The 12200-nt window shown below is 43.1% G+C and overlaps 1 protein-coding gene across 1 annotated transcript in view; it reads right to left on the bottom strand.

The window, feature by feature from the left end:
• The window catches only part of CCNE2 (cyclin E2), a 60673-nt gene extending 53998 nt beyond the window's left edge, over positions 1-6675 (bottom strand). Inside the window, exons 1-4 of the mRNA XM_030216834.1 lie at positions 6667-6675; positions 5697-5734; positions 5525-5609; positions 5361-5420 (exon numbers count right to left, since the gene is read on the bottom strand). Of these exons, the coding sequence (XP_030072694.1) occupies positions 5361-5420; positions 5525-5609; positions 5697-5710 (159 nt within the window). The 5' untranslated portion in view covers positions 5711-5734; positions 6667-6675. The remainder of the gene's footprint in view (positions 1-5360; positions 5421-5524; positions 5610-5696; positions 5735-6666) is intronic.
• Positions 6676-12200: the final 5525 nt, after the last annotated feature.

The raw sequence follows: 12200 nt of genomic DNA, 5'->3' as shown, positions 1-12200 counted from the left end.
ATCAATGTGACCTGGCTCCTCAAAACACTCCAACTCTAGCTACAAGAGGCATAAGCAAAGACAGGAATCTATTCAGTTCATAGCAGCCTCACAGACTTCCTTACATAGCCTGACCTCAAGAGAGGCCCAGCAGGGGAGGGACTTAGAAAAGAGGAACCAGCTGCTCCTACTCCATCAACACCAGCACTCAGATGCAGATATGCATGAAGTCTCCCTCTGTAAGTGGGTGATCTTTACTTTCAGTAGGGCCACTGTTACACATGATGGTAGAGGTTGACCAAACTTGTTTCAGTTTCCATTACAGCGCCGAAACAGGCCTGGTTTTGGTTTCATCTGAAAGGCTACTACCCTGGTTTTGGCTGGAACTGACCATGTGTTTCTGGTGGAAGCTGAAAATTTGTGCTTTGTTCTGTGTCTCCCTCCCTCTAAACAGGAGTTGCCTTTCTCCCCTGCCCACCTGTAGATGCCCCCTTGGGCCTATCTTACAATCCCTGGTGCTCTAGTGGTATATTCAGGACAGGAGTGATCCCCAGTCACTCCTGCCCATGCTGACTCTGCTCTCAAAATTGTCACTAGAGATCATGGCAGCTATTTTGAAAGTAGGGCCAACATGTGAAAGAGCGACTGGGGATCACTCCTGTCCCTGGTTAAACCACCAGGGATTGTAAAGGTAGCTTGGGGTGGGAGGAGCTTCTCTTCGCATTCTTTTTTTGCGTAATGCGATTGCAAGTAATGCAGTTATGATCTTGCATAGTAGTTCAGATGGTAACGTTTTCATCAGGTGAGGTCCATGTGTGCAGAGGCTATTTTGCTTGCAGGTAAAACATGGTCTTTCATTATTTAAATTATTATATATATGCTGGCTTGGATACTATTTGGGTAATTCTAAATAATTTCCAGGCTCTGTTGGTATGATACAACATGTTAATCAAACTTGTGGCATGCAGAAGTCTGATTATATGAGAAAGAAACACGCAGTGATTTTTTTCAAGTACAAGTACTGGTCATCTTATAGAGTTAGTAGGGAAAAAATATCATAATGAAATTAAATTTATATATTAGAAAAATCATTTGAGAAATGTATTGCTCTTGATTGTAATTTTTCAGAGCATATAGTTCACACATTCAGTGACATCCATGTATTTTTTAAAATTCTGGATTGTGCATCAGGGCTCTATAATGTCGGCAGTGTAGACCACTATCTGGACTCCTTTACCCTGTTTTTGTAAGAATCTATATCATGCTTGTCCTTAAATCAGTTTTATAACTGAATACAAAAACGGGAAAAATCTCAATGCTACTTTCTCTTGTTACTTGTGCACAGTTAGGGTATGCATAAAAGCTGGTAATCATGATTTTTTTTTTGTTTGTTTGTTTGTTTACACATTCTGACAAAGTTCCTGGCTCAGAGGATATTTAACTACAACAGAACTTCGTTTTAAGGGACCCGGATATATGGAACACTCGGATACAGCGGACTAAAATTTTAGTCCCGGCTGAGAGAATAGGATGTCCAATGTATTTCAGTTTAGTTATAATAGACTTCCGGTTATAAGAGACCTCCCTACACAGTCCCGAGGCTTCATTGTACCATGTGTATAAGAGACCGACACTGCAGTAGCGTTAAGAGTGACAACTGGTTTTAATGTCCAACAAATGTAAATGAATAGCGTTGGATTTGGAAGTGAAAATCACTATAATAAATGACATTGAAAATGGGCAAAAACAGTCAGTCGTATGATCCAGACTAAATCTTGCAACGCAAACACTAAATCAGATATGGCAGGAAAGAGGAAATCTAAAACATGCGTGTGAAGCGTCAACGACTGCTAGTAGAAAGCGTTTGCGAACGGCAGCATTCAAAGACGTCGAATCAGCACTGTTAAAACGGTTTCATTTGGCACGATCATGGAAAGTTCCAGTTAATGGCCCGCTGCTGCATGAAAAAGCTGACATTTTCGCCAAGAAATTAATGCATGATGCATTTCAGTGCAGCCTGGGATAGCTTGACATATTCAAGGACAGACATGGAATTGTGTTTCAAGAGGCGTGTGGTGAAGCAGCAACAGTGGACAAGGACATCATCAGCAAATGGACGACATCAAGTCTCCCAAACTGCTGTCACCATGCCAACCATTTCATATTTTCAATGCTGATGAGACGGGCATTTTTTCCGCTTATATGACCATGTGCTTCAAAGGTGATGCATGTCACGGTGGCAAAGTAAAGAGCGCCTGACTGCAATGGTCTGTACAAATATGGACGGCAGTGAAAAACTGCCACTATTAGTTATTGGCAAGTTCGAGTGACTTCACTGCTTTAAGAACGCTAAAACGCTACCGACCGAGTACACTTTCAACAAAATGGCTTGGATGACTTCAGAGATTTGCACTGATAGGCTATTCAAACGACTTAAAGCACAGAAATGACGTGTACTGATTGTTGTGGTCAACTGCCCAGCATATCCAAATGTAAAGAAAATGAACGCTGTAACACTGGCATTTCTCACACCGAATGCTACGTCATCACACTTACAACTGTTTGAAATGGGACTAATAAAGAACCTCAAGGTGAAATAAAGGCACTTGGTGGCGAAGCGTTTAATCGAGAGTGTTGAAAACAAACCTAAGTTTGAAATCAATATTCTAGATGCAATGCAAATGCTGCATTCAGCTTGGAACTCCGTTACCCAGCAGATGACTGTAAACTGCTTTAGTAAAGCTTACTTTCATACAACTTTGTGTACCACTTATGATACATTGCAAACTGACGATTCTAGTATTGCAGAAGCTGTTGACGACGAAGATAACTTCCCTCTGTCCCATTTCTTGTCTGAGCACATTCATGGGTCACCGTGGAAGACACCATCAAGACCTGTCATCGGTTGGTTGTTCACGAAATCGTCACAGACATTGTATCATCAAAGGAAGAATCAGATGATGATGATGATACCACTGAGACTACTGGAGGTGAATCAGCCTTGGAGATGTTACAGAGCTATCTTTACACTGTCAAAGACAGCGAAGTGGCTTTGCAACACTTTCGACATTGACTTATTCCTAACTAAGCATGAGTGTTGTCTTAAACATCTCTTTTGGACTATTTTAAGTGAAATGTAAGTGTTGTTAAACTTCTTTGTATTTACATACTGCATACTGTGCGTTTTGTGGTTAACAACAAACCGAGGATGAAACAACAGTTGGCTGTGAGCTTTGATTGAGTGAAACAGTTCATTAATGCATAGTTCAGATATAAGGGACCTCGGATATTAGACCATTTTTGTTGGTCCTCAGAAGTCCCTTATAACAAAGTTCTACTGTATATCTGCATTGACTTGGGAACCTAAACATGCCAACCTTGTTGAGAAGTACTTGTTAAAATGGTTCTCCCAGTTGTCTGCCTGTGCATGCAATTCCTGGGGCTGGAGGGTAAAATCTCCTGTGGATTTAGCAGAGGGTTGCTGACTGCAAGCTCTGAAAATCCCCAGTGGGCCTCACTGGTTCACATTCACACAACCAATCTTTGTTTTATGGTTTTGGCTTTGAATGAAACCAGGTGATAAGTTTTGGATGAAAGTGTTTAGATAGTGTCGATAGCAGTTTAGGTTTCAACCAAAACTGAAAAGAAAAAAAAACACAGTTTCAGTCAGCCTCTACATGATGGGGCCCAAAGTGGAAATTTGGGAGGGAAAAGGATTTGGATTTAGCTCTCACCTTTTCTAGTTGTAGCTCAAGGCAAGTTAACTTAAGTACAGTACATTTTTCCCAGCCACCGGAGGGTTTACAATTTAAGGACCCCTTTTAATAAACCGTGCTAGCGATTCCCGCGTGGCAAATGTGATGAAGCCTATTCTAATTGAATGGGCTGTGTCACATTTGCCATGCCAGGAATCACTAGAAAGGTTAAGTAAAAGGGCCCTAAGTTTGTATCTGAGACAACCGAGGGTTACATGACGTGGAGGGGCATTTTCGAACGGGGACGCCCATCTCTAAGGACGTCCATCTCCGAGGGCGTCCCCGTGAAGAGGCGGGGCCACCGTATTTTTGAAACGAGATGGGCGTCCATCTTTCGTTTCGATAATACGGTTGGGGGCGCCCAAATCTCAACATTGCTGAGATCGCCGGCTGTAGAGATGGATGCCCTCGGTTTTCGACCATAATGGAAACCGAGGGCGCCCATCTCAAAAACGAACAACTCCAAGCCCTTTGTTCGTGGGAGGGGCCAGGATTCATAGTGCACTGGTCCCCCTCACATGCCAGGGCACCAACCGGGCACCCTAGGGGGCACTACAGTGGACTTGGCAAATTGGTCCCAGGTGAATACCTCCCTTACCTTGTGTACTGAGCCCCCCAACCCCCCCCCAAAAACCCACTCCCCACAATTATACACCACTACCACAGCCCTAACGGGTGAAAGGGGGCACCTACATGTGGGTACAGTGGGTTTTGAAGGGCTCACATGTTCCACCACAAGTGTAACAGGTAGGGGGGGGGGATTGGCCTGGGTCCGCCTGCCTAAAGTCCACTGCACCCACTAAAACTGCTCCAGGGACCTGCATACTGCTGTCATGGAGCTGGGTATGACATTTGAGGCTGGCATAGAGGCTGGCAAAAATAGTTTTTAAAGTTGTTTTTTTTGAGGGTGGGAAGGGGTTAGTGACCACTGGGGGAGTCAGGGGAGGTGATCCCCGATTCCCTCCAGTGGTCATCTGGTCAGTTCAGGCACTTTTTGGGGACTTGGACCTGGAAAAAAATGGACCAAATAAAGTGGACCAAATTCTCGCCAGGGACGCCCTTCTTTTTTCCATTATCGGCCGAGGGCGCCCATCTCTTAAGCACACCCCAGCACGCCCCTGTCCCGCCTTCGCTACCCTTCCAACACGCCCCCAAGAACTTTGGCCGTCCCGGCGACGGAAAGCAGTTGGGGACGCCCAAAATTGGCTTTCGATTATGCCGATTTGGGCACCCCTGAGAGGACGCCCATCTCCCGATTTGTGTCATAAGATGGGCGCCCTTCTCTTTCGAAAATAAGCTGGTTAGTGTTAGGAGCCTTATTGTAACCGAGGAATACATGACTTAGTGTTAGGAGCCTTATTGTAATTGATTCTCAGCCTACTACTCTAACCATTAGACCGTTCTTCCATTCCCATGTGGCAGATGAACATTGCACTCCCTCCCTCCTCCCACCGCCAGCCCAACCTCCTGGATCATTAAGCAAAATCATGGTGATGGCTAGCCACATATTACTGCAGGTTCCCAGTCTACTCCTTTCTGTTTCAAAACATGCAGAATATTTATGTACATGCTTCAAAAACATTAGATCTATATTCCAAATTGTAACATAATCCCAAAAAGTATTACCTGAATCTCATATTGATGTCTTTTAACTATCTGGTTTTCTTCTTTCAATTTTGGGGGATCCTATAAACAGAGCATGTAGATTTATTACACATACAGAAGATGGAACCTTGATGATAAAACTGTCTCAACATGAACCTTTATTATTACAAGCCACTTCAGCTCACCTCTGATTTCCTTTTTCTTGAAGAGAAAGCAAGCTGTTGGCCTTCTTCTAGGGGCAGTTTTGAGTTTCTAGCTTGCAAACGGACACTGAAGAAATATAAAGCACAGATTACAGTCTAGTTTGTAAATAAATACATTTTTATGTCAAATAATACAAATTCATATTTGAGTTACCTGCGCCTTGACATCTTGGTTTTGCTGATTTTTTTCACCTGGAATAAAAAGGGTGCCATATAAAATTTAACACTGTACAAGATACCCACAGGAGAATCCATCCTAGACTAGTTGTGAAATCATTTTGTCATCATTGCTTGCCACACACATCCATTCCAAACACTGGAAAGAAAAAAAAAACAAAAACAAACAAGCAATATATGACCCAAAACTGACATTGAAGTTTCAGTATCATCATGAAACCTATCGGTTTATTGAACAGCAGAGGCCACTGTGTAAAATCATTCACCAACGCAAGCACAGAAATCCCGTAATTCTGATCAAAATAGGGGGTGTCATAACTATGGAACACTAAATCCTGCGTGGCCTGATATAATTGTAACCTCGTTCTCCAGTCGCAATTTTAATTATTCGAAAAAAGCCGGTTCCGCGCCAATTTAGTATTAGCGGGTAAAAGAGAGGACTAGGCGCCCGATTTTGCCAGCCTTCCCTCCAAAGCCTCTGCCTGACCCACAAGACACAGAAAACCGGCCGCCTGCAGAAAGAAAGCCCAGCATCGGCAGCCAGGCACCCCATCGAGCCCCCCCAACACCCAACACCCACCAGCATTTTCATGCGCAGGGGTCATTTCCACTCCCTCACTTTCTCCCTCCAAAATTTCATGTAAAAAAAAAAATACTCCCAGCAAGAGACCAAGAAAGCAGCATCCGCACAGCAAAATTAAAGGCATTCGGCGGCACGAGAGCTGGGAAGGCACGCGGCCAGGGGGTGCCCCCCACACCCCGGGACTGAGCCCGCAAGGAGGGGTGCCCGGGATTTCAGCCCGCTCTCTGCGATCCTCCGGCCCGGACCCGTGCGGCACTTCATCCCCATCCCTCCGTGCGCCTAAATCCTATCTGAATTCTGCAGCTGGAACCGAACCCCCCCTTGACTCTCCCCCAGATCCTGTTCCCCAACTCTTACCACTTACCACAAGAAACCAGACTCCTATCCCAGCTGGCGCCGGCGCCAACCCCTTATATCCCCGGGAACTGGAGTCAGTGCGCATGTGTGGCCACATCAGGAAGGAAAAGTACACATCATTGTCGCATACAGTAATAATAATAACTCTGCTGCATTGTAATGCCCGGTGCTGGCCCGTACGTCGGCTCCCCACGCTAGAATGTACCCAGGTTGCTTTGAATCATGCATTTGTTTCATCAGTATTTATTCTGTCAAGATCCTGTTCAACTTCCCTCCCCTCCCTTCTACCACCGCTTCATCTTCTTATCTTCTCCTGTCAAAAATTAAGGTAACCCGTGTCCCGGGGATTCCAGGAGGGGAGGGAGGAATCATTTTGTATTCAAGATCCCGCAGCCAAGAAGTTTGACGTGATTTAAGAAAACCCTGCCACCACTGCATTCAGGTTTTAAGAAACTACAGTGCGTGCCTCTTCTATGCCATTTCCCTGAGTCAATTCAAAAAAGAGGAAGCCACGCCCCGAGGGAGGAGCCGGAGTAGAACTGACCAATAGTAGACGAGGCCAGGCGAAAACGTGAGTCTGCTGCAGAATGTAAACAGAACCGCTGGCTAGAGCTGTCACTGTCATCGCTGCCGCTGGGAAGCCGCCGCCGCTTACTGTAGCCTCGGAGTTTAAACTTTATAACTGCGTATGGATAAATAAGAAATGCATTTTCGGAGTTGCGCTTTTATTGGGCATGGAGAAGGCATGTTCATATAAAGTGGTGGTTTGGATTGGAATCGCTTTCTTTAGCGGAATCGACGCGATCCCCCCCCCCCAAAAAAAAAAAAAAACATACACACATTAGCCCTAGAACGCATATTGGGGGCCTTTTAGGCCCCCATGCTTACATTTTTGCTATTATCTGCAAAATTACTTTAGTTAGAATTTTGAAACTCAAGGTATTACTCAAGTATGTCATTGTTGATAATATCCAGTTGTTCATATAATTTTTTTTCATAGGCATTATGGTGTAACAATGCTTGTTTGGTGAAAACTACATCTGTACGAATTGGGGGCCTTTTAGGCCCCCGCTGTTTTTATCATGTTCTCAGAAGTGTTTGTGTCTCAAGTTACTTTATTTGTACTCAGTAATGCTGGTGGAGGGGCCAGGGTGTGGATAATAACATGTGAGGATGTCATGTGATTTTTGGAGGGAGTGATAAGGCCATGACATCACCTCAGGTCCTCTGAACACTGAGGACAGTATACACTGTGAGCTAATTGCTGAAGGACCTGTGATAAGATAAGCTGTTGAGAGGAAATCTGTTTCATTTTCTAACATCTAGTCAGCAATGGCACAGTCTTCCTCCAAGTGTCTGACTGACCAAGAGATTGAAGCGATTATGTTTCAAAGCGATGATGAAAGTGAACTATCTTTGTCTGATGAAGAATATCTGCCACCAGCTAATCAAACATCCTCATCCAGTGATTCTTCTGATGATGAAGAAGTGAATCTAGTGGATCCTCAAGAAGTGATAAGTAGAACATCCAAAACGAATGTTTTTTGGGACAGTAATCCTACATTAGTCGGACGTACTCCAATACACAATATTGTGAGACAGGCTCAAGGAGCTGTGGGAAGTCCCAGTTACTTTACCCCTAAAGATGTATTCTGTACTTATTTTTCTGACAATATTGCAGAAGAGGTCCTATTATGTTCAAACCTAGAAGGAAGACGTATCGCTTCAGCAAAAAATAAGTCCTGGAAAAATATCTCAAAAGAGGAACTTTATGCATATATTGGACTTTTCCTGCTGGCAGGGAGTCAAAAATCGTATGATGTCCCAATACGAGAATTATTTCTGGACCCATTTTCTGATCCACACTATAAGGCGACAATGTCAGTGGGCAGATATGAGGAAATTAGAAGGATCATTCGCTTTGATGATAAGCGAACTCGTGCAGCGAGGTTTGAAACAGACAAATTAGCCCCTATCAGTTATATCTGGAACATATTTATCAAAAATTGCACAAAACTTTACAATCCTAGTACTAATGTTACTGTAGATGAGCAACTTGTACCGTTCAGAGGACGCTGCAAATTCATACAATACATGCCCAGCAAGCCAGCCAAGTACGGTATAAAATCTTCTGGATGTGTGATTCTGCAAATTATTATGGCATAAATGGCGTAATCTACTGTGGCAAAGAGGTTGGTGCACCAGTACAGAAGGATCTGGGGTCTGAAATAGTCAAAACTCTTGCTGTTCCAATATTCAATTCAGGTAGAAACATCACCAAGGACAATTATTCCACCAATGTTGAACTAGGCAATTTTCTGCTTGCAAAAGCTATTACACTTGTTGGTACTATAAAGCAAAACAGACGAGAAATTCCAGCAGCACTCAAACACAATCGTCAGCGAGCACTTTATGAGAGTGTCTTTGGATTCAATAACAAAGCGACTTTGGTATCTTACAAGGCAAAGAAGGAGAAATCTGTAATTTTACTCAGTACCATGCATCACGATTGCAGTGTTGACAGCAATAACCAAAAATTGAAACCAGAAATCATCCTGCATTACAATGCAACAAAAGGAGGTGTAGATAAAATGGATGAGATGGTGGGAGAATATTCGTGTAAGAGGCAAACAAAACGATGGCCTGTAGTACTATTTTCAAATATGCTTGATGTAGCAGCCCTAAATTCATTCATTATTTATACAGAAACTCATCCTGAATTTCATGCACAGAGGAAGGACAGGAGACGCTTATTCTTGAAGGACCTTTGTCATGAACTTGTAATACCTCACATGATAGAGCGAAGTGACTTGAAATGCTTGCCAAAGAAAACTAAAGAAGCAATGAAACGGTGTGGCGTACAGTTTCAGATTACTCCAGAGCCAGGAGAAAGAAAACGAAAGCGTTGTTTCATGTGTCCAAGAAACATAGAGAGGAAAACTGAGCGATATTGTTCCACTTGTAAGGAAACTGTTTGCAAAGAACACTCTTCTGAAAAAATAACATGTCAGAATTGTTTGGAAGACTAATATAATAGAAAAGAAAGTTAGAATAAAAATGTAGCTGCAGCTAGTTTGCTATAGATTTCTATGCATTTTTGTGTGTTTTCATGTCTTTGCGTGAAATTTGGGAAAAAAAAGATTTTTTGGTGTTTTCTGTGAAAAATTATAATTAAAATGTTGTCCACTATTCATATTTTATTGAGCAATTTTGAAATAAACTTGTGAAAGTTATTTAAGTGTGTTTTTCTACATTATGTGCATGGGGGCCTAAAAGGCCCCCATGACGTTAATATGTATATTTTTAATGTCATGCGTTCTAGGGTTAGTGTATCGTGACTACATATCTTATTATGCTTGACGATTGAACTCAGACGACACACCTAGAAAAACAGAAATAGAAAACATAATTTGAAGCCATGGCATTTGGATTTGAACTGACCACCTCTGGATAGTAGGTCTGCTGCTCTAACCACTAGGCTACTCCTCTACTCCACATTACAATTTCCCTTAAGAGGATAGAAGAATTCATGACTTAAATTTCAAATACGTGTGTTGTACCATATTTAAAAAATAATGTCGAACTTCAGTCTGTGCTTCCTGCGCCTGATCCTAAAAAACTGGACCTTCAATTATGAAGTCTGGTCTCTTGTTGGTTTTTAGGGTGGTAGCCACCTTTTGAAAGTACAGCAAAACAGTTTACAAACAAATTAACAACCACAGAAAGGAATGCAAAAATTAATATGACAGAGCACATGAGAGAAAAATAAAATTACAGCTTAGTACAATTTAAAGTCTGAGAGTGTAGTGAGAGCCAAAGTACTTTCCTGCAGTACTGGCCAATTCAAAATTACATAACTTGGTGAGGGGAAAGTATGAGTAAACAGGCAAGTTTTCAAAGCAGTTTTAAATTTGTTACCTGACTATTCTGCTCTCAAGTTGCAGGGTAGAGAATTCCAGTGTTATTGAAAGGAAATAGAACGCTGAGGCCCAGATGCACAAAACTTATTGAGCCAGCAATGTGCTTTTTTTCACTGGTTCTAACCGGTTAAGCAAGCATGGAGTTCAGCGAGACATGCACACAAGCTCTTTTCCTGTTACAGTAGAAGCCAACGAGAATTGTATGCAAAGTTATTTTAATGAGTTAATTACTATTCAAAAGTGCATTCTGTTTTCCTAACAATGCACAGAAAGGACCGCCTACCTTTAGGATGAAATTTTTACAGGTGGTCAGGAGCTCTCCTTGCAGGATGGCTGGTTGATAGCAGTTTAGTCAACAGGAGGATCCAAGGGTGAGTGTTGCATTACCGCAGTTTAGAGGTGCTCATTATTATTATTAGCATTTGTATAGCGCTACCAGACGCATGCAGCGCTGAACACCTGACACAGAGAGACAGTCCCTGCTCAATAGAGCTTACAATCTAAAATAACACAGACAGACAAGACAATTAAGGGCGAGGGAAGTACTGGGTGAGAAGGAACAGGGGGGAGGCAAATTAGTAGTGGCTAGGAGCCAAAAGCAGTAGTGAAAAGGTGGGTTTTCAGCATAGATTTGAAAATAGGTAGAGATGGAGCTAGACGTACAGGCTCAGGAAGTTTATTCCAGGCATAAGGTGCCGCGAGAGAAAAGGAACAAAGCCTGGAGTTAGCAGTGGAAGCCAATGAAGGGCGCTAATGAAGGGCACTGGTGCCAGGCACAGGAGACACTCTGGTGGTCAAACTGCAGCTCCATGCCATCACTGGTTTGTCGAGCTTCCTGTGCCCTGATAAGTCTAAAAAAAAAAAGCTACACATGGGTTTCATACACACAGCTTGTTTGTGTGTATGAAAGCTGTAGCATAAGCGTCTCTGAGCATGTGCAGAGCAGCCACGCTTAGCGATTGGCTGTTCTGTGCATGCTCAGCTGACCGATTGGCTTCCCTCCTACTAAGCTGCTGTTTCTGTGAGCAGCTCATTTGCATCCCCTTTCTTTGGAGCATCACTTGCTATTTCCACCTCCGTAATTTTTACCGAGGTGGAAATAGCAATCGGTGCTTTACTGGGACTTTAGTGCACCTTCCTCTAGTGCTTGGGCTGGATCTGCAGAAGGACCTGGACATTTAACTTGATTGTCTTAACGTAACAGTTGGCTATCAGGCTTATTTTCAAAGCACTTTGGGAGGCTAAGTTCCATAGGTTTCTATGGAACTTTGGGAGGCTAAGTGCTTTGAAAATATGCCTCATTATGTATTTTGCATTTGATATTTTCTGGAGCTTAGCCACATAGTAGTGCCCATAAACAGTTCTTGTAGGAATGCTATTTTCAGTTTAATATTTAACATAAGGGGGAGAAGTCCCTAAAATGGCATCTAAATGACCCGTGCCACGCTTCCCAGTTGGGAGCAGGACGCAGTTCGAGTGAATGGGGAAATAGTGGAGGGGGAGGGGGAAGTAGGTGAGGGGACTGGAATGAGAGAAAGTATGCATTGGAAAAATGGAAATTTGGGTGGAATGGAGTCCGGGGGGGGGGGGGGGAGGGGTAAACTCCTTGCTCTGATGATCA

Source organism: Microcaecilia unicolor, chromosome 1, assembly GCF_901765095.1.
Source record: "Microcaecilia unicolor chromosome 1, aMicUni1.1, whole genome shotgun sequence".
In the NCBI taxonomy this organism is placed as follows: domain Eukaryota; kingdom Metazoa; phylum Chordata; class Amphibia; order Gymnophiona; family Siphonopidae; genus Microcaecilia; species Microcaecilia unicolor.
Note: the sequence above shows the minus strand (reverse complement) of the source record. Positions and strands in the feature narration are given on the sequence as shown.